This window comes from Heterodontus francisci, chromosome 11, assembly GCF_036365525.1.
Source record: "Heterodontus francisci isolate sHetFra1 chromosome 11, sHetFra1.hap1, whole genome shotgun sequence".
Taxonomy (NCBI): domain Eukaryota; kingdom Metazoa; phylum Chordata; class Chondrichthyes; order Heterodontiformes; family Heterodontidae; genus Heterodontus; species Heterodontus francisci.
The window spans coordinates 40,963,958-40,984,675 of record NC_090381.1 but is presented as its reverse complement, the minus strand read 5'-3'; the positions used below and the strand labels follow the sequence as shown (position 1 = coordinate 40,984,675).

The window sequence follows — 20,718 nt, the reverse complement described above, 5'->3', positions numbered from 1 at the left end:
CACTGGACAGGACCGGATGGTGTCCTGTCTGCACAACTCTCACTGCAAATTAAAAACAGAGCTAGTATCTTTTTGACTTTTTTCTTTAAAAAAAAATTCTCTTCTTTCTAACAGGTGCTGAATATTTATGGTGTATCATTCCATGGGTATCAGCCATTATCCAGTTCTCGTCCAAGTAGCCATTTTTTGTATGTGACACTAGATAGTGAGTGTTGGCAGGGTATTCAACCATGGGGAGCACCACAGCTGAACAGGATCCTATCCTGCACCACTGGCAATATCAGGCCAGGTCCTCCCAGCATGGGTGCATGGCGGCCCTTTCCCGGAGGTATTTTCTGGCCCCGCCCCACCACGACCCCCGACATCGGGGGCATGTAAAATTCAGCCCTATATCTCTCCCCTCCTCATCATTTTTCTCCTCTCCCATCCTACTTGTGCTGTCCAAACTGTTAGTTTTACAAATTTTTCACATTTTCTCATCTGTTTGAGATTTACTAAATTGCACTCGAGAGTTTAGAAACGGGACTAATTACAGTGCTGATTGTAGGAGACTTACAGATCTGCACTAAGATGTAGATTTTCTGGGCAGAACATAATGGCCTCTAATGAAAAGAATTCAATGTGTTTTTTTTCTGATTGAGTAACAGAACCAGCATGACTGAGGAAGGGACACAGCTTTAGCATTGTCTCTATTTCAACAACAGGTGGCAGCACTCTGTGACACTTTATTCATACTTCTCTTCATAGCAGTAACTAGCCTCTAAAACATCATTATTATTAACATATGTGACAGAGAATATACAGCACAGAAATGTGTTCATCTCTTTATTACTTCCTATCTGCAAACTGAGAGTCAGTCTTTCGAACGGTGATTTAAATTTTTACACTTTAAGCTGGCTTCCCTGGATTTGTCAATTATGAGTGCCACAAGTGGCTACAATATCTAAATTAACAGTAAGTGGCGTTACCTTTAGTTAAAATACGAATATACACATGGCTACGTTTCAGGTACAACGAACCCTGTAGTTTAATTCCGCATCACTCCTGACAGTGCTATGAAGTGGATGGAGTCAGGAGCAGGAGCAGAGGAAGGGGCAGGCCAATCTCCATTAAAGTGCTACTTTAAGCACCATCATGTTTACAAATGTTGCATTAGTGCGCAGGCCATGAGATTGGTTCTGATAACACCATTTTGAAGAAGCTTAATGTGACACTATGCTATCAACCTATTTTATTTGCTTGTGAGCGCAATAATTCATGAGCCCTGAGCCCAACTAGTTGAGTGGTTCCAAACAACTGCTGAGCTGCATTTTGCATCCAGGAGATCATTGCCTCAACATGTGGGGCCATTTCTGGTTATTCCTCTCCACTGTTCCACCTAAAATACACTAGCTGCACTCCAACAGCATGGTTGTGAAGTAGCTGAATAATCATTGGTGGCCATAACCTACTCTATCACAAATGTTTTTCCATGGAATTCTTTTCCTTCTAATTTTCTCATCTGTCCTGCGCTACAAACAGCCTTCTCTACTTGATCCAAGTGACCAGGCTCCATGTTTGATCCCTGACAGTAACTGCCAGCAGACTATTTGAACATGGCTAATCCTCTTCTCACTCAAAGTCCACGCAAACTCACTTTCCAGCAAGAATCACTGGATGCTAATATATGTTGTTCTTTCCTCTACCAAGACCAATGGTGCTGAAGCCAACTGTGGTGGCCCTAATGCACAAACCAAGGATGAACCCTGAGACCTTATTGACCTGTAAAGCTCAGTTACACCTGATGTAATTCACTGAGCCATCAAGGCATCAAAATACATCTTTTTAACAGACTAGTTTTGGTGCTGCTACAGATTGTGAAGATAGTGATTAATATGTAGATCACATTATATGTTCTATCTTGAGTAATCTTATTTGAATTTATTCCCTGGTCAATAAAAACAATTATTTAAATATAGCATTGAAGAAAACAAATTATTTTCTCTTTTCTTCAGGTAATATACTACGTAATCAAAATGCTAAGTCCTCCAAATAAGTAGATATCCTATGAGGTCTTACTGATAGTTGTGCTAAAGCAGATGTGAGAATTTCTGTAAAAAAACTGAGAAAATGCTGTAAATACTCAGCAGGTCAGGCAGCCTCTGTGGAGCGAGAAACAGAGTTAATGTTTCAGGTCGATGACCTTTCATTAGAGCTTCAGTTCAAAGGTTATTGACCTGAAACGTTAACTCTGTTTCTTTCTGCACTGATGCTGCCAGACCTGCTGAGTATTTTCAGCATTTTTTGCTTTTATTTCAGATTTCCAGCACCTACAGTATTTTGCTTTTGTATTGTGAGAGAATTTCAGCGCTCATTTAAACATTACAACATTTTCTGCTTAATGGACTAGACATCTGTGCCTTGAAGGTTCTCAGAGGTTCTACCTCTCTCTTATCGATCTCTCATCTATGAATTGCCATCTGCATCATTTCCCCAGGGGTCCCACTGGTCTTCCACCTGTCTGGATTTTTTTTCATTGCAAATCCTTGTGAAGAGCCATGGGCCTTGGTGTTTGCTCCCAGCAAAGTTGAAAAGTGTGGAGAAATTATACAGCAATTTGGTGACCCCGATTGTGGCTTTAGATCATAAGAGGAATGGGAAGGCTGAGGCAGGTAATGAGTTGTGAATTGTCTGATGCTCTGGGTAGCATCTGAAGATGACATTGTTGGAAGGTACCAATGTTACCAAACGTTCAGAAAAATGTAACATTTCTCTCAGCCATGAAATTGTGTCCAATCAGCTGGTTAGCTAAATGCCCACATTCATTGGGACTTGACCAATCATATACTGATAAATCAACAATTGGTCATTTTTAAATTCTGGAACATATTGTAATGAATAAAAGGTGATCAGAGACTTCCTGTCATTCAATCATTCTAGTCAAGAAATGGGCCCAAACTAAGACCCAAAAACAATGAACTGAGACCACTGTTGAATTTTTTTTAACCACACTGCGTGACACAAATAGAATGACTAATGTCACTTTGCAGCCACTTACCCTTCCTGTAACTGCTCATTGGCCGATTCCTCAGCAACCAAAATTTCATATTCTTCAGCTGCATACTTGTCCCAGTCGGAAGGCTCCGGACCATCACTGTCAATATCCTACAGAATGCAGAAAACAATGGTCAACAAAAATGCCGTGACTTCATTCTTAATTTTTAAAAATATATATTTAAAATGGAAGGTTGATTCCTTATCCAAACCTACAGGGCCCAAAGCTCACAAAAGTCAAATAGCCCTGAATTACTCAAGAATTAATCCCACTCAAAATTTCAAATAACCTTATCTTGGACATCTTCAACTAGAAAAAGTAGTGTGTACTTAAAGCAACAGGATAAAGACATGATTAAATACTCAGCACTTAGAGGTATAAATTTGTCCTGGGTGGTGGCAGAAGTACGGCAGTATTGCATTGATCACCTGTTATACACGTTGCCCAATATTCAGTTCCAGTGATGTCAATGGACCTGAATATCGGACATGACATTTAATGGGTGACCACTGTGGTTTTGTGCATTTGCCCTACCACCAGGATGAATTTATACTCCTTACAGTGAAAGATAGGTTTGAATGTGTGACATTCATATTGTTATCAGTGCAGTCCCTTCTTTGCCTTGTTGTTGACAAGTGTTTGAAAACTCCATTGGCTCCATTAGAAAAACCTTCCTCAGCAGAAACAGCATCTGATTCAGTTGCATAAAGTAGCTATTCAAATTGCTGAATAGTTTTAGAAGAATAAAATCAATCCATTGTATAAACATTACACGAGGTTCTATATAATGTTTGTTTATGTTCCACTTTGCAGTTACACTTGTATCCTCTATTTCCACCTTTTCAATTTCCTAGCTTATGCTAGGGTATGGTTCTAGGGGTGGATATCCATCTCCAGATGGATATATTGTAATATTCTGATATTATAAAGACATTCCACCTTGCAATTTATTTTGAAACTGACACACCGCATCAGGAGTTTGGCACATTCAGGTCAGAGGCAGCCATGGCGCTTAAGACTCTGACTTGACCTTAAAGTAAGTGCTCTGCTCCTGCGCTGTTAAATGAAACTACTTGACTGCCCCATCTATGATTACCTTCTGCACAGCAAATGGATCTCTCTGCTCATGGTCCAGGTACTTCTCTAAGTTGAAGCAGGTGTCATAAAAAATGTGAGCCATTCTGCACCTCTTTAGATCCCGCATGGTTATTTTACCTGGAATGGAGAACAGTAATAAAAATAAGTGAGGAGGACAAGAATTAAAATTACAATTATAATTTCTTAGGCAAATTATTTGTTGTCACAGTTCCATCTTGGTGCTGCCTTTTTTAACCCGCTGTTCAGAAAATTGCCAACAAACCAGGTTGGCTAAAATATGAACCGGGTGGGATAGTGGAAGATTCAGTTTTCATGAGTAAGCCTTGACGAAAATGTCAGTAGGCTATTGAACGAAGGCAGCTATCACAGCTGAGCCTGATCTTGGCCTCATCCAATGTCCACATAAGCACCTCCACAGTAGCTGGTCTTTGGATAGTGGTCAGGAGTAGGAAACATATTGCTTTTTCACTGCCAGCATGACATCAGCCAACGCAAATTCCCTGCTCCCCTAACTCACCCTAATCTACCTCCTTGCAGCATTCCAATTCTCTCAGATCCAACCCTAACATTGTCATTAAACCTGCTGACAAGGGTGGTGCTGTTGTTACTTGGCACCTAGCGGAGAGTGAACGCCAACTCTCTGGCACCTCCTATTTCTCCCTGGACCAAGAGCCTACCACTGAATATCAAGCCCTCATTTCCATTACTGTCACTGACCTCATCTCTTCTGGAGATCTTCTCTCCATGGCCTGCAATGTCATAGTACCCCAAACCACACACACTTTTACCTCACTCTGAAGATTCAAAGAAAGGACTACCTTGATAGAGCCAACATTTCAGCCATTTCCTGCTCTCTCTCCGAGTTAGAAAATTTCATCAACTTTGCTTCCAATTTCCACCCTTCCCTTCCTCAAATTCTGTCTCTGTTTCTGGGGATAGGCTATCGACCAATATCTATTATAAGCTGACTGATTCCCACAGCTACCTTGACTATATTTCATCACGCCTTGCTTCCTGTATGAACTCTATTACATTCTCCCGGTTTCTCCATCTCTGTCTCATCTGTTCTGACAATGCCATCTTCCACGACAGTGCTTCTGATATGACACAACTGTTGGTGATGATTCTGTTGCTAATAGAGTTCTGTAAAGTGTGATCGATCATACACTTGCAGTCTGTGCTAAAGAGAAAGTCCTCCTTATTTTCATACCATCTATTGGTATGGTAGTGTAACGGTTATGTTACTGGAACAGTAACTCAGTGGTTGCAAGCTCAAATCCTACCAAAGTAATTTATGAAACTTCATTGAATAAATCTAGTAAAAAAAGACAATGGAAGCTGTTGGAATATTGTAAGAATATTACTGTGAGCAATGTTATCTACAAACACTTGACATACTTTCAACAAATTCCAATCACTGATATTTTAACAGAGGCAGTAACCTATTTATTTTAAAATAGCAATGAGAGAGGAGTGTGATATAAGGTGCCAATTGTTCATAGCCATTTCCAAGTTAGTTATTGTCTGTTCTCATAACAGATGGTTCTGATTTCCAGCAGTGGAGATGGCCATCGATAGGGAGCACATCTTGGAAATTTTTTACACACAGCCATGATTTCTGTTGAGGCATTCAAAAGGGAATTAGATTGTTTCCTGAAAAGGAAGAATGTACAGGATTATGCGGAGATTGTGGGGACTGGCATGAAGTGAATTGCTCACTTGGAGAGCCGGTGCAGACATGATGGGCCAAATGGCCTCTTTCTGTGTTGTAACAATTCTTTGATGCAAGATGCTATATTTTAAAATAGCATAGTGAGAGGAGTGTGGTACAAGGTGCTAATCGCTTATAGCCATTTCCAGATTAGTTATTGTCTGTTCTCATAAGAGATGATTCTGATTTCCAGCAGTGGAGATGGCCATCGATAGGAAGCACATCTTGGAATTTTTTTTTGCACAGAGCTAATGCTTTTTGGCCATTAATTTTCTGAAATGCACTTTCCTGGAGTGGTGTTCCCTGCTGGAAGAACTGGATTGGGGAATCACTCCTGTAATGTAGCGCTACATTTATTTACCTTCACATTCTGGCTTCACTAAATCCAGCAGCTGACAGAGGAGGTCATGGAATGGCAATGGCTCAATGCCCATTCCCTCCATGCGTTCACATTGTTCTTCATAGAAGTACTCCAGCTCATACATAGAGACTATGCCATCCCCATCGATGTCCATGGCCCGAAACCAGTACTCCATGCTAAATAAAGGGAATCAAATGTTTACTGCTTTACAATTACTATCCATGAGGTATAACAAAAAGTACAAATTACTGGCAATTAACAGAAAATATCTTTCCCCATATGTGAATCACAATCATATACTCGTCCTGAACTCCAAACTTTGAGCAGGGCAAGAGGGTTGCACTGATGACATTTTGTTTTAGTTTTAGTTTTAGAGATACAGCACTGAAACAGGCCTTTCAGCCCACCGAGTCTGTGCCGACCATCAACCACCCATATATACTAATCCTACACTAATCCCATATTCCTACCACATCCCCACCTGTCCCTATATTTCCCTACCACCTACCTATACTAGGGGCAATTTATAATGGCCAATTTACCTACCAACCTGCAAGTCTTTTGGCTTGTGGAAGGAAACCGGAGCACCCGGAGAAAACCCACGCAGACACAGGGAGAACTTGCAAACTCCACACAGGCAGTAACCAGAATTGAACCTGGGTCGCTGGAGCTGTGAGGCTGACCACTGCGCCACTGTGTTTAATCTTGAGTAAACCTTCAGTTTCTTAGGCCACCACCCCACACACTCACTGAAAGTCCTGTGTCCATTTTGTACTAGTTAGTCTATACTGTTTTACAAAAATAATGATTAGATTTAAGACTAAGATGCCCATGACCTCTGGGTGACCTAGGATAACATGATGTCCATTATAAATCACGTATGTGGTTTCCTGGTTAGCAAAGGGAACTTACAGGGTAATCCTCATTTATTACTTGATAGAATTCTGCAAAACATCCTAAGCCTTATTTTGAAAAGACTGGAGGTCACATATGTTAAAGGCCTGGTAGAAGACACTGCACTTTGCCTGATATAACCTCATGAATGAAGCATTCAAAATGAGAACCAGAACCACTGCAGAATAACAACTTTGTTTTCCTTCAAAAAGATTCCTGTTGCAGTCATTGATTCTTACCTCTAATAACATATATTGTAGTTGTACTGAAATCTTCACTCCATTGATGAAGAACAGGTTTCCAGGTTTGCTACACCTGCACACAGATGAAACCTTCTCCCACATGGGCCATTAATCAGGCACTGAGGGGAGACCTCAACGAAAATGTTTTATTTTACATTTTCCATATAGATAAGCCTTCCCTTCCTCTCCCTTTTCTTCTCTCTCCCTCTTTCTATCTCTTTCTACCATCTCTGCTCCCATCCTTAGAACATTTCCTGGTGCTCAATGAGCAGCTGACAGCCCTTCACTAACTGCTGGTGCCCAAAATTGTGGCCCCCAACTTCCTGGTGCTCCCAAGGTGTCACACGTGGCATGTTAAGAATACTCGAACAACATTCAAGTGAGCGAACTGCACATTATTGGGCAGGGTCACCACTGGTGAAATGCAGGGACCAGATTATCAGCCATATAATGTCATGGTCCCATCTTAGTTGCCTCCTTTCAAAGCTAAACAGCTCAGTTTTTCTAGAAGTTCCTCTTAATTCTTTGACACCAGCTATAATCCCAAATCCCGGGAATGAATTAAATAAGAAAGAATGAAAACCTTTGATTTTGCTGCTGACATTAGATTCCAATAATTGGTCTTTGATTCATGCTTTGTACTGGGTAGCAACTCACAGGTTTGCTTATAAGATTTTCGTCGCGAGTTTTTGACACAGTATTTGAAGATGCTGAACAGGAAGGGAAAACTGTCAGAGGAGCCAAACAGTGGGGCATCACATCAGTATCTGGATACAGACAGCTTATCTGCCCTCACACCTGGTATATGGTGAAGGCAGATCTAGAAGATGGATTCTATAGAAATGTAGCTGTCCAGTGCTGACAGGGGCCTTCAGAAAATGCTGCAGAGCAGGGGGTATTAAGGGGGTAAGACTGCAGCTAAAAATGACAGAGGGTCATGACTGCTGTTCATAATCTCATTAGAAATATTACCTGGTGGGATTTTTCTTATCTTCTTCAGAAAGCAGAAACCAGACAAAATCAGCATAGCTCATCCGACCTTCTTTCTGCACACAGTTACCCCTGAAAATGGAGGTGTTGTATTTACCAAATCAGAGTAAATAATGCTTGCCAAGTTCTTTTTCAAAAGATAAATGTAAAATGGTCTTAATGAAAATACTAATCCCGCCAAAGCATGCAAAGTCATTTGAAGGTCATGATTCATGAATGGCCAGCAGACCTGCAACCACCACCCCACCCCCCCACTCAGCAATTGGCTGGGGCAGGAGAGCCGGGTCACTATGTGGACATACTGACTGCCAGATAGAGTGGGGATCTTTCCCTGTGTCATCAACAGTTCTCATTTTTATTTGTTATCAGAGTACTGATGAAAACCATCACTTTAAGTGTGAGGCAGTGGTATGATTTGATTTCCATTATCAGTGATACCACTGACGTCAGGGCTATAGGTAGCACTATGATATAAAGCAGGCACAAGCCCCCGCACAATACAAGTGCTAAGCTTTTGCCTCTCTTTTGAAAGTTCTCACATAGATCGGGTGAAATTACACTGTGCAAGGTTAGTGTATGAATACTAAATATATTTGTGTGAAAATTCTTTGTTCATTATTTTAAATAGGTTAATGCCTCTGTTAAAATAAGAACATTTTCAAATAGGAGCAGGAGTAGGCCATTCAGCCCTTTGAGCCTGTTACGCCATTCAACACAATCATGACTGACCTTTTACTGCAATTACATCTTCCTCCACTATCCTCCATTCCCTTAATATCCAAAAAATCTATTGATCTCTATCTTGAATATGTTTAATGACTGAGCTTGTACAGTCAGCTGGGGGAGAGAATTCCAAAAATTCATAACTCTTTGCGTGAAGAAATTGAAGTGATTTATGACTTTAACCCCTTATAGGGACTAAACCAAATCAGGAGTACATTCCTGTAAATCTCTCTCAATTAAGTTCAAACCAGACAGATTCTCACAGACACTTGTTTCGGTCCGAAGAATTGAACTAGCTCTCCCTCAAAGAAAGAAATCCACAGAGAATATTACCAGATAGCCTATTTTTAATAATTTATAGCTAAGTCATAAATATCCCAGATATTACAAGGGTCTGGGAAACTCTCTTCAATACGAATCTCCCCATTTAAGGAGACACAGAGAGGGGGTTTTTGCAGTTGTATACAGAATGCTACATGAGACGATTTATTAACTTTTATAAATTTATTAAAGAATTGAACATGCAATACACTTTAAGTGGCTAAGTATACTACAATATCAAAGATTACTAAAAGATGTAAAACATAATCTTATTTCTAAAATAGAATTCAAAGGTTTCACCTTGAAAATGTTACAGCAAAATGTCTTAGAACATTCATTAAAATCCAAAGTAAACTGTTACCTTAAATTCCCCGAGTAGGCCTCCTGCTTAACAAGATAAAGCACTCTCGGTAAACAGTAGAGTTCTCTTGTCACGCAGTCAGCCGCCTTTACCATTGGTTGAGAAGCATTGTTGAGGAATTCAATATTTTTGATTTTTCAACTCAAAACTCTCACATTTATACTGTTTCTAATTGATTAACTCATCCTTTGCAAATATGGGTTTACCTTTCTGTAAATGTTTCTCTCTTGTTATCCATATATGGTTGTATCATTCCTAATTAATTTAATTGCTGAGAATTCCCTTACCATTTAGTTGTGAGCTTTTATCTGGTCAAAATATCTGTCGTGTTTTATAGTAACACTATTATGTTTTATAAATGCGTTCTTTTCTAAAAAGCTGTTTTAAAACAAACTTTGTGCAGTAAGTGTTTTTTCCTTTTTAAATTAAATTGAGGTTGCATGGCATCTGTTTTTCTTACGTAATGTACTATTTTTGTGATTGTGCAATGATTCCTTGGTGTTACTTTGTACTATCTCCTTAAGATAGTCTGTCTATATTATTATTGTCAATTAATTAGGACCATAGCTTGACTATAGCCATCAGTGTGTACCAGGTGCAGTATATCTCAGAATGCCTTATTTTTCATTAGTTTATAGATTCCAATGTAGTATAGACATTGAGATGGGCTTTTATAATTACAAGAGAATCAGCAATTTTTAACTCTGGTCTGAAAGGGGAAGTCCAGTGAATTTTGAAAACTGACCATTTATTCAATCTTTAATTGTATTAAATGAATCTTTATTTCTTCAGTTTACTATTACTAAAGTGTAATGTATTGATTATATCTGAATTCTACCTAATTAAGTGTATGTATTAATTATCTATATTCTTTCCTAATTATCCCTATTATACCTATATTTCATCACAAAATTTCATCTCAGCTGTCTTTAATGGCCGACCCCATATTCTGAGACTATGATCCGGAGTTCTAGACTCCCCAGCCAGGGAAAATATCTTCCCAGCATCTACTCTATCAAAACCTAAACGAGTTTTATATGTTTCAATGAGATTACCGCTCATTCTTCTAAATGCCAGGGAATTATAGTCCCAGTATATACAATCTCTCCTCATAGGACAATCCCCTCATCCCAGGAATCAGTCTAGTGAACCTTTGTTGCACTCCCTCCAAGACTAGTATATCCTTCCTTAGGTAAATAAAAGGGTTAATGCCTCCCTTCACATAGAGAGAAGAGTTTCCTACAAACATGTTAATCAAATGAATCAATTTTATGGAAAACATTTTTCAGTTATACAAAAATGAAGATGTTTTAAGTACCTTGTGACTGCTCCAGAGAATATCCTTTCAATAATTCTATTAGAGATAGCTATGGAGAAAGAAATAAAGCAATATTAGAACATCTCATATTCTGCAGGTGTGGTTGGATATTAAATATTGAGGCCCAGAAAACTGGCTGAAGAGCTGAAAAAGCATCTCATCATGACAGCCTCTGCCAATGCATGCCAAGCAGTGGCTAGTTGGGTGTTGGAAATCAGAGGAAAAGGCTGCAGAAAAGTCACATCTGCATTACAAATTTGTTCAGATGCAAGAAAGGGACCCTGCAGTTTTGGCCAGGCCTCCTTGCTGCCTACCCAGTACATAGGTTAAAATCGGAATGAACAATTTTCTGGTGGCTCCAGAGTGATTTTAACTGTCCACCCATTTGGTTTCTGCCATGGGGTGGGGGTTGTAAGGTTAAAATCACCCCATATGTTACGCACATTTGTGATGTAAGCAAATTCATGATAGTGATCATGTGAACTGATAGATGGTTATATTATTAACAAGGTTTTTTTTTTCAGTGAGACTCACCTCTTTTACTGTATCAAATATAATTTTGCAGCATAAAACCATTGTTGGAATGATGAAGCAGTGACTATCTGATCAATGAAGAAAACTGACAGGAAGCGGGGGCAGAAAGGGAGGCGGGACTGTGAAATTTCAGGCTCGATTACAGATGAACATATGAATTAGGAGCCGGAGTAGCCACTCGGCCCCTCGAGCCTGCTCCGCCATTCAATAAGATCATGGCTGATCTGATTGTAACCTTGACTCCATATTCCCGTCTACCCCCGATAATCTTTCACCCCTTTGTTTATCAAGAATCTATCTACCTCTGCCTTAAAAATAGTCAAAGACTCTGCTTCTGCTGCCTTTTGAGGAAGAGAGTTCCAAAGACTCACGACCCTCTGAGAGAACAAATTTCTCCTCATCTCTGTCTTAAATGGGCGAACCCCTATTTTTAAATAGTGACCCCTAGTTCTAGATGCTCCCGCAAGAGGAAACATCTTTTCCACATCCACCCTGTCAACACCCCTCTGGATCTTAGATGTTTCAATCAAGTCGCCTCTTCCTCTTCTAGACTCCAGCAGATACAAACCTATCCTGTCCAACCTTTCCTTATAAGACAACCTGCCCATTCCAGGTTTTAGTCTAGTAAACCTTCTCTGAACTGCTTCCAATACATTTACATCCTTCCTTAAATAAGGAGACCGTACTGTACACAGAACTCCAGATGTGGTCTCACCAATGCCCTGTATAACTGAAGCATAACCTCCCTACTTTTGTATTCAATTCCACTCACAATAAACAATAACATTCTATTAGCTTTCTTAATTACTTGCTGAACCTGCATACTAATCTTTTGCGATTCATGCACTCAGACACCCAGCTCCCTCTGCATCTCAGAGCTCTGCAATCGCTCACCATTTAGATAATATACTTTTTTATTCTTCCTGCCAAAATGGGCAATTTCACATTCTCACACAGATCTTTGCCCGCTCACTTAACCTATCTATATCCCTTTGTAACCTTCTTATGTCCTCTTCACAATTTACTTTCCTACCTATCTTTGTGTCATCAGCAAATTTAGCAACCATACCTTCGGTCCCTTCATCCAAGTCATTGATATAAATTGTAAAAAGCTAAGGCCCCAGCACTGCGGCACACCACTCATTGTCAACCAGAAAATCACCCATTTATGCCTACAAATTTATACTCTCTGTTTCCTGTTAGCTAGCCAATATTTTATCCATGCCAATATGTCACCCCCTACACCATGAGCTTTTATTTTTCGCAATAACCTTTGATGTGGCACGTTATCAAATGCCTTCTGGAAATCTAAATACAGTGTATCCACTGGTTCCCCATTATCCACAGCACATGCTACTTCTTCAAAGAACTCCAATAAATTGGTTAAACGTGATTTCCCTTTCACAAAACCATGTTGACTGTGCCTGATTACCTTAAATTTTTCTAAGTGCCCTGCTATAACGTCTGTAATAATAGCTTCTAACATTTTCCCCAAGACAGATGTTAAGCTAACTGGCCTGTAGTTTCCTGCTTTCTGTCTCCCTTCCTTTTTGAATAAAGGAGTTACATTCGCTATTTTCTAATCTAATGGAACATTCCCCGAAGCTAGGGAAGTTTGGAAAATTAAAACCAATGCATCAACTATCTCAGTAGCTACATCTTTTAGGACCTTAGGATGAAGTCCATCAGGACCTGGGGACTTGCCAACCTGCAGCTCCAACAATTTGCTCAGTACCACTTCTCTGATTATTTTAATTTTCTTGAGCTCCTCCCTCTCTTCCATTTCCTGATTTACAGCTATTTCTGGGATGTTACTTGTATCTTCTATAGCGAAGTCTGATGCAAAATACCTGTTCAATTCATCTGCCATCTTCTTATTTTCCCTCATTAATTCCCCAGATTCACATTCTATAGGATCAATGCTCACTTTGTTAACTCTTCTTTTTAAAATAATAATAGAAACTCTTACTATTTGTTTTTATATTTCTAGCTAGCTTTCTCACGTACTCTAATTTTTTCCTCCTTATCAATCTTTTAGTCATTCTTTGATGTTCTTTATATTCTGTCCAATCTTCTGACCTGTCACCCATTTTTGTGCAATTATATGCTTTTTCTTTAAGTTTGATACTATCTTTAATTTTTTTCGTTAACCATGGATGGTGGGTCCACCGCTTGGAATTTTTCTTTCTCATTGGAATGTATCTATTCTGTGTATTCTGAAAAATCCCTTAAATGTCTGCTACTGCATCTCTATTGACCTATCCCTTAACCTAATTTGCCAGTTCACTTCAATTAGCTCCGCTTTCATGCCCTCATAATTGCCTTTATTTAAGTTTAAAATACTCATCTTGGACCTATTCATCTCTCCCTCAAATCATTACTGCGGCTGCCATGAGATGGCTACCCTCCCAGACCAAGCAGGCCTAGATTAAGGCCATTGACACTGTGAGCAGACGGAGTGTGGGTCACCATCACTGGACCAAGCACAGACACAGCAAAGCTTAGACCAAGCACCGTCACACCTTACAAGCGCACCCTCCACCAGACCAGATACAGTCACCTCAGTGGGTCCTCATGTGCGGTTAGATTGGATGGCACTGGGTGAAGAGCAATGCTCTGGTTGCAGGAGGAGATGCCAAAAGCAGAGGCAGCTGTGGGTAGTCCCCCTCGGAGGATGGAGACAGACACAGCCCTGCTCAGCTGTGTAGAAGTGGCCGAGAGCGGAGGTCACCACGTCGGGTAGAGCACTGAGTGGGTCATTGGGGTCTCTTTCTCTTGTAAATGTGCATGATTTGTCTTTTGGAGCACATCTAAATATTGACACATGAAGCCAGACGTGTGAGCCTCCTTTTAATAATGAGGGACAGGAGAAGAGGGATGAAGTGGTGAAGGGGAGCAAGGGTCCATCAATGGTGACAGTGAAACCTCTGGACAGATGTGCATCCTTCTTTGGCGGTTGAACTGTTCCAGGTTGTGTCTTCAATGGAAGTGTTAGCACAGGCAGCTCAGAGTGAGTTCCAGACCATGACTTTCCTATTGGGTCAGAGGGGCTTAGCTGAAAGAGGCCTGAATCAGACAATATCCGACGTTGATGACATCCTGATGAGACTCTCAAGCCCTGTGCCAGCCCCGGGGAATCTCCATGCTCTGCATCTTCATCCTCCTCCTCTTCCATGTCCTGCTCCTCCTCTACCTCTGATGAGCTGTGTCCATCCAGTGGTTCACTGTCTTCAAGGCCCAGACCTCTCTGAAGGGCTATGTTATGAAGAACGTAGCAGACCACCACCACGTGTGAGACTCTTGCAGGAGTGTTCTGCAGGGAGCCACCCAACCAGTCCAGGCACTGGAACTGCATCTTCAGAAGGCCAATGGCCTGCTCAATGCTGGTGATGGTGAGCAGATAGCTTTGGTTGTAGTGCCTCTGCGCCTTCAGGGTCACATAGAAGGCTGAGTAGTCATGTATCCAAGGGATGTCCTTTGTTCCCTAGAAACCATCCACAGAGTTTGGGGAGGGTGTGTTGGAATGAAGAGCTGCAGAACCCTGGACAGCCGGAGGAGGAAGGAGCCATGGCAGCTGCCAAGAACGTGATTGCACATATACAGGAAGCTCTTGTTGTGGTCGCAGACCAGTTGAATATTGAGGGAGTGGAAGCCCCTCCTGTTGATGGATCTCACTGGCCGATCAGTCAGATCATGATTGCCACATGGGTAAAATCGATGATGCCCAGTACTTGGGGGAATCCAGCAATGGAGAAGAAACCCACTGCCCTCTGTGCCTGCATCATCTGTAAGGAACTGTATTTTCTGCCCAGCTTCCGCAATAAAGGCATCAGTGACCTGTGAGATGCAGTGTGTACAGCCACTTGTGAGATGCTACTAAGGTCTGCAGCTGATCCCTGAAAGGAGCCAGAGGTGAAGAGGTTCAAGGCCACAGTGACTTTGATGGCTAAAGTCAGGAATCGGCGAGTAGTGCTGTGAGGTGTGAAATCTTTGCAACAAGGACATCTGTCCAGTGACCATCTGCCTGGATAGGCGCAGTCTCTTCCGGCACTGGTTCTTGGTCATCTCAAGGTAGCTCTGTTTTCAGCAGCACAGCCTGTACTGAGGTTATGACCTCTGTTGTCTTCCTGCCCTTCGACCCTCTCCACTGCTCTCCTGATGTGCGGGGCTCTGTCATTCCTGTGGAAGATGTTGCTCCTTATTTTCACTGGACCTAAAATCTGAGAGTAGTGCTCCCATTGCCAGCTGCTGCCTTCCTTGTGCTCAGGTGGACTCCTAATTGTGTTTGGAAGCCTTTACTCCGCTCTTATTTCCCTGTGATGCCAGGAGGGTGATGTCCCCCCCTGTGCTGTCCATGTGCTTACCGAGCACTCTCCCTGCAACCTCCGCTCACCTGATGGTACCTGTGTGTCAATCAGGTTCTGTCTTTCATGGAGCCCACCCAATTTGTTAGGGTGGCCATGACTGTGCTACGACTAGGTGAGAAAGAGGTCTAGGGTTCCCTTTCAGCCTTCACCTGGTCTTACTGTAACACGGTTTAATTTTGAACACACCATGTTTTTAGCTCCCCTTGGCAACTCCTTGTCATTAAAAGGGTTGAGAGAAAATATAAGATACAGAAAATCATGCATTTCTCTCATTCATTCATGAATCCTAAAACTTACTAAAACTGTCTTTTCTTGGTGCCAGTGCTGCTTTAATTTCCCCCTTTTGGCATCCCAGTAACCATGTGGTTGTTTGGGGAAGTTTTTCTTCCATTTGCCCATTTCCATGACTGCCTAGGGCTTTTGTTCCGGCTGAGGTAATTTAAAAAAAAAAGTCAGTAGTGGGCGGGTCTATCCTGAACTCCCTTTCAGTGCTTTGCTGAGTCGTGCAAAGGCTTTTGACTTCAGGCGATGGGTGGTTCCCTTTTTCTTTGACTGTGGGGGAGGAATCTTTGTTAATCTTCCCTCTGTTCTCTGGGACACACCTGCCTGCAGGTATTTGTGCACTCTCTACTGCACTCCCCTGTGGCACTTCGCTTAGGTGAGGCATCACCCTCACAGTTTCTCTGCCCCCTGGAGGTCTTCCTTTGTCTCCACAGGTACCTGTAAATGCTGTTAGCAACTCTGGTGGGGTGCTTCTACTGTTTGCATTTATGTAGGAGGATGTGGGGTCTAAATTTTCAAATTTTTGGGGGTTGGCTGACCGGAATTCCTCCCAGACTTCCTTTAATCTGCCCTCTTGGTCTCTTTTTCTCTTCCCTTTCTAAACTTTTGCCAGCCTTGTGCCTGCCTGCCCCCTTTTGTTATAGGCAGGAGTCCCTTACAGTTCACCAACCCCCTGCTGGAGGGTCCTCCTAATACCAGTACAGGACTTAGGGGTGCAATTTCCACTGTAGGTTGGGGTTACCCCTCAACCTGGCACACGTAACAACTCTTGCAGTACTCCACCACATCTTTGTGGAGCTTTGGTCGGTCAAACTGCTGTCTTATGCGGGCTTTGGTCTTTTGTATACCGGCATATACAGCTACTGTAGTCTCGTGGGCCCTTCTTAATATTTCTCTCCGGTACCTCTGTGGCACCACTAACTGATGAACTACTATCCACTCCTTGCTCTCAGGTCTGTGAGGAGAACTCCATTTCCTCATCAGTACCTCATTCTTTAAATAGTAGCAATCAGGGACTCCCTCTGCTTCACTTTCAGACTGGGCTGCCTGTGCTAACTCTCGCAATACTGGGTCGGCTCGCTGAGCCTCAGCTAGGGAAAATCCATTTAGTTCATTCCCTGGGTCTCCTAACTTTCCAAAGAAAGTCTCGGACAGGCAGACCTCATGATCATTTACCTGCAATGCCAATGCAGTCTCCTCTGGGGGAACTGGTTTGATCATGGCCTGATCCATTATACATTCAGGGACTCTGCAGGGGACCGTCTCCCGCCACTGCCCTGACTTTCTGACCTCCTGCGGTCTTTCTTTCACTACTGGGGGGGAGCTACCACCTTTACCCCGCCAGATCATTATCTAGGAGCAGGTCAACCCCGTCCACAGGCAAACTCGGGACAATCCCTATGGTCAGCGGTCCCGAAGCTAGGTTGCGCTCCAGGTGCACCCGGTGTGCAGGTACAGGCATACACTGCCCTCCAATACCGTTTACCACCATTCTGGCATTTACTCCACTCTCTGGGGGAAAGGTCAGGCCTTTTCCCAGTAAAAGGGATCTAGTGGCCCCTGTGTCTCTGAGAATCACTATGGGCTTGCTTGGGCCACTCGAGGGGTATGGGGTTACCTTTCCTTCAAACACAAAACCCTGATAACCTATTAGATTTTCCTGCACTTGCAGTAGTAAGCTTCCTGGGTCTCACTCTTACTGCAGTTAAAGCCACAGCTTGTTCTGCTGTGCTTTCCATTAGGGTCCCTTCTTCACTGAACGGGTGTGCTCTGATCAACCCTACCGGTTTTCCCTTTAGTTTCCAGCAGTCAGCTTTTAAATGCTCTGCTTTATTACAATGGAAGCACACAGGTCTCCGGGTCTCACCTTTGCTCACAGCACCTCCCTTTTTGGTTGGAGGAGGCCCCCTGTGTCTCCTGCTTTCCTTTCTCTCCCAGGACTGCCTGGACCCCTATCACCTTCACACCCTTTGTCCTTTTCAGATTTGTGGGGGTGACTAGGAAAGGTTCTCCCCTGGGAAACCGACTTATAAATTAAAGCAAACTTACTGGCCAGAACGGCCGCTTGCCGGGCTCTTGGAACCTGCTGCTCCTCTACATGGGTCTTTATGGAGGGTGGGGCAGACTGTTTAAATTCATCTAACAGAATTACTTCTTTGAGATTCTCATAGCTGAGCTGTACATTAAGAGCCCTCAGCTACTGGTCAAAAGCCAGCTGCTTTCTTCTTTCAAACTCCAGATAAGTTTGATTAGCTTGCTTCTTCGGGGTTCTAAACTTTTGGCGATAAGTTTCGGGGACTAATTCATATGATCCGAGGATAACATTTTTGGTCAGCTCATAATTTGATGAACTCTCATCTGGCAACTTGGAATCAACCTCATGGGCTTTTCGTGTTAGCTTGCTTTGCAGTAAAAGAGGCCAGGTCTCAGCTGTCCATTTTAGCTGTCTTGCCAGTTTCTCAAAGGACACAAAAAATGCCTCCACATCTTCCTCATTGAATTTTGGGGTTAGACGAGCTAGGTTTAACAATTCCATACCCAGCCCTGAATTATGCTCCTTCACATAGGCCATGCTTTCACTCTGTCGCCCCCTAGATAACTCAAGCTGTTTCAGCTCTCTTTCTTTGCATTATTTCTGGAATATTTTTCTCTTTCTCTCACCTTTCTTGCTTTCTCTCTCTCCTCTCTCTCTCTTTCTTCACGTTCCTTCTGGAAGGCTCTTTCTTTCTTCCTCTCCTGTCTCTCTCTCTCTCTCTCTTCCCCTTTCCTCAAATTCAAGTTTCCTTTGTTCCAATTGTATCTTTGTTAACAATACCCTGTCGGGTCTGCTTCTAACCCTGTTTCCGCTTCTTCAGATTCAAAGGAAAAATGGTTGGCCGTTAGTCTTAAGAGTTCAGACTTCCTAGCCTTGCCAAGTACAGTGATCCCACACTGCTCAGCCATTTTCCTCAACTCCTCCAGAGACAGTGCTTTTAACTTATCCAAAGTTGCTTCACTCTGGCTTGGAGAGCTACTAGCTTCAGTTGCAGGCATGTTAGTATTCAATCACACACAACCACAAGAAAACCTGGATTAAGATCTTGCTCTTTTTGAATGGGAACTATTTGAGTTCCCACTTCCAGTTTCTCTCGTTTGGCTGTGGGTAAAATTCCAGACGCTAGCACCTAAATTTCTGTTACGACCAGGTGAGAAAGAGGTCTAGGGTTCCCTTTCAGCCTTCACTTGGTCTTACTGTAACAGGGTTTAATTTTTAACACACCGTGTTTTTAGCTCCCCCTTGGTGAATCCCTGTTCACCGCTTTCCAATTATAAGGCAAAGAAACCAGCACACCAGGCTTTCTCAGGTTTAAAGGAGAAAAGTGAAATTTATTAAATTTAAACTCGAATTCGGTTAAACGCCTACGGATATTTGACGCGCCAACACTAGCATGCATATGCGATACACACATGCAGATAGGGACAGAACGAGCAGAAGAAAAAAAGTGGAAATGTTTGAGGCAATATCTGAAGAGTTTTTGTTATGGGTCTTTGAGCTCACTGTAGAGTCTTTGTTTGTAGGTAGATCTATTGGGGCCCAGTATTCTTCTTAAACCTTGTTCACACTAAGAGACTTTTCTCTCTTGGGATTCATATGTCTTCAGTGGGTTTTGGACTTCCATGAGAAAGAGATGGAAGCAGACAGGCAGGCAGGAGAGGCTGTGTCGAGCTAGCCAGGAGAGTTCTTATCAGTCCAGGAGCATTCAGCTTCCTGCCAGTTCAAACACTGTCTCTACCAGAAAAAAACCCAGACTGCCAAGCAGGTTAGTCATGTGACCAACTGGTCCAACCATGTCTGGTTGTGGATTGTTTTGGAGCAGGGGATAGCTCCTTTGTTCCCAAACACTGTCTGGTAATATGCGAACATGTCTTTCTAGCCAGGGTGCTGGCAACCCCTTGTCACAGGCCTTCTCTTCTTCTGATCAACAATTTGAAATTTAATGTCCATGTGGTGAAATTAATGTGCCTCATTCTTGGCAGGTGGGGGCCTGCAATGACAACTGGCTCCCCACTGTGATGCTGCCTCCACGCACCTGGTCTGTCCCAGACAGCAACTGCAGCCTGTGCGTCCCCGCCAAAATCAGAACATGGGCCTCACTGAGCTCGTTAACTACCTAAATTGGCATCAGTGCCGAATCAGGCAGATTCTCGGGGCCGCTCTTCCCCTTGCCCTGGTGAAAGCTGGTGGTGCTGAGAACAGCGATAGGAAACATCGCCAAGTATTTGCATCCCCTGCCTGCTTGCATACCTGCCCGCAGGTATGTCTGCTCGCTCTGTCTTTATTTTTCCTTGTGCATTTGGCAATTTTAGATTCAGGCATTGCACGGTACATTATTTGTCTTTGTATTCTGTCTGCAAAGAACAACTTTTTCTCAGATGCATTAAAGATTCAGAGTGATGGAGGCAAATGGATCCTCTTTCATTGGATTCTTCTGTCTTACATAT

General features: G+C 42.5%; 1 protein-coding gene across 5 annotated transcripts in view; it reads right to left on the bottom strand.

Annotated features, from left to right (window-relative positions):
• ppp2r3a (protein phosphatase 2, regulatory subunit B'', alpha) overlaps positions 1-20,718 on the bottom strand; it is a 525,535-nt gene that overhangs the window by 11,376 nt on the left and 493,441 nt on the right. For all 5 annotated transcript variants that reach the window (XM_068042008.1, XM_068042007.1, XM_068042006.1 and 2 more), the window contains 5 exons: positions 11,054-11,102; positions 8,313-8,402; positions 6,205-6,380; positions 4,131-4,249; positions 3,038-3,144 (listed from right to left, as the gene is read on the bottom strand). In XM_068042008.1, coding sequence (XP_067898109.1) covers positions 3,038-3,144; positions 4,131-4,249; positions 6,205-6,380; positions 8,313-8,402; positions 11,054-11,102 — 541 coding nt within the window. The remainder of the gene's footprint in view (positions 1-3,037; positions 3,145-4,130; positions 4,250-6,204; positions 6,381-8,312; positions 8,403-11,053; positions 11,103-20,718) is intronic.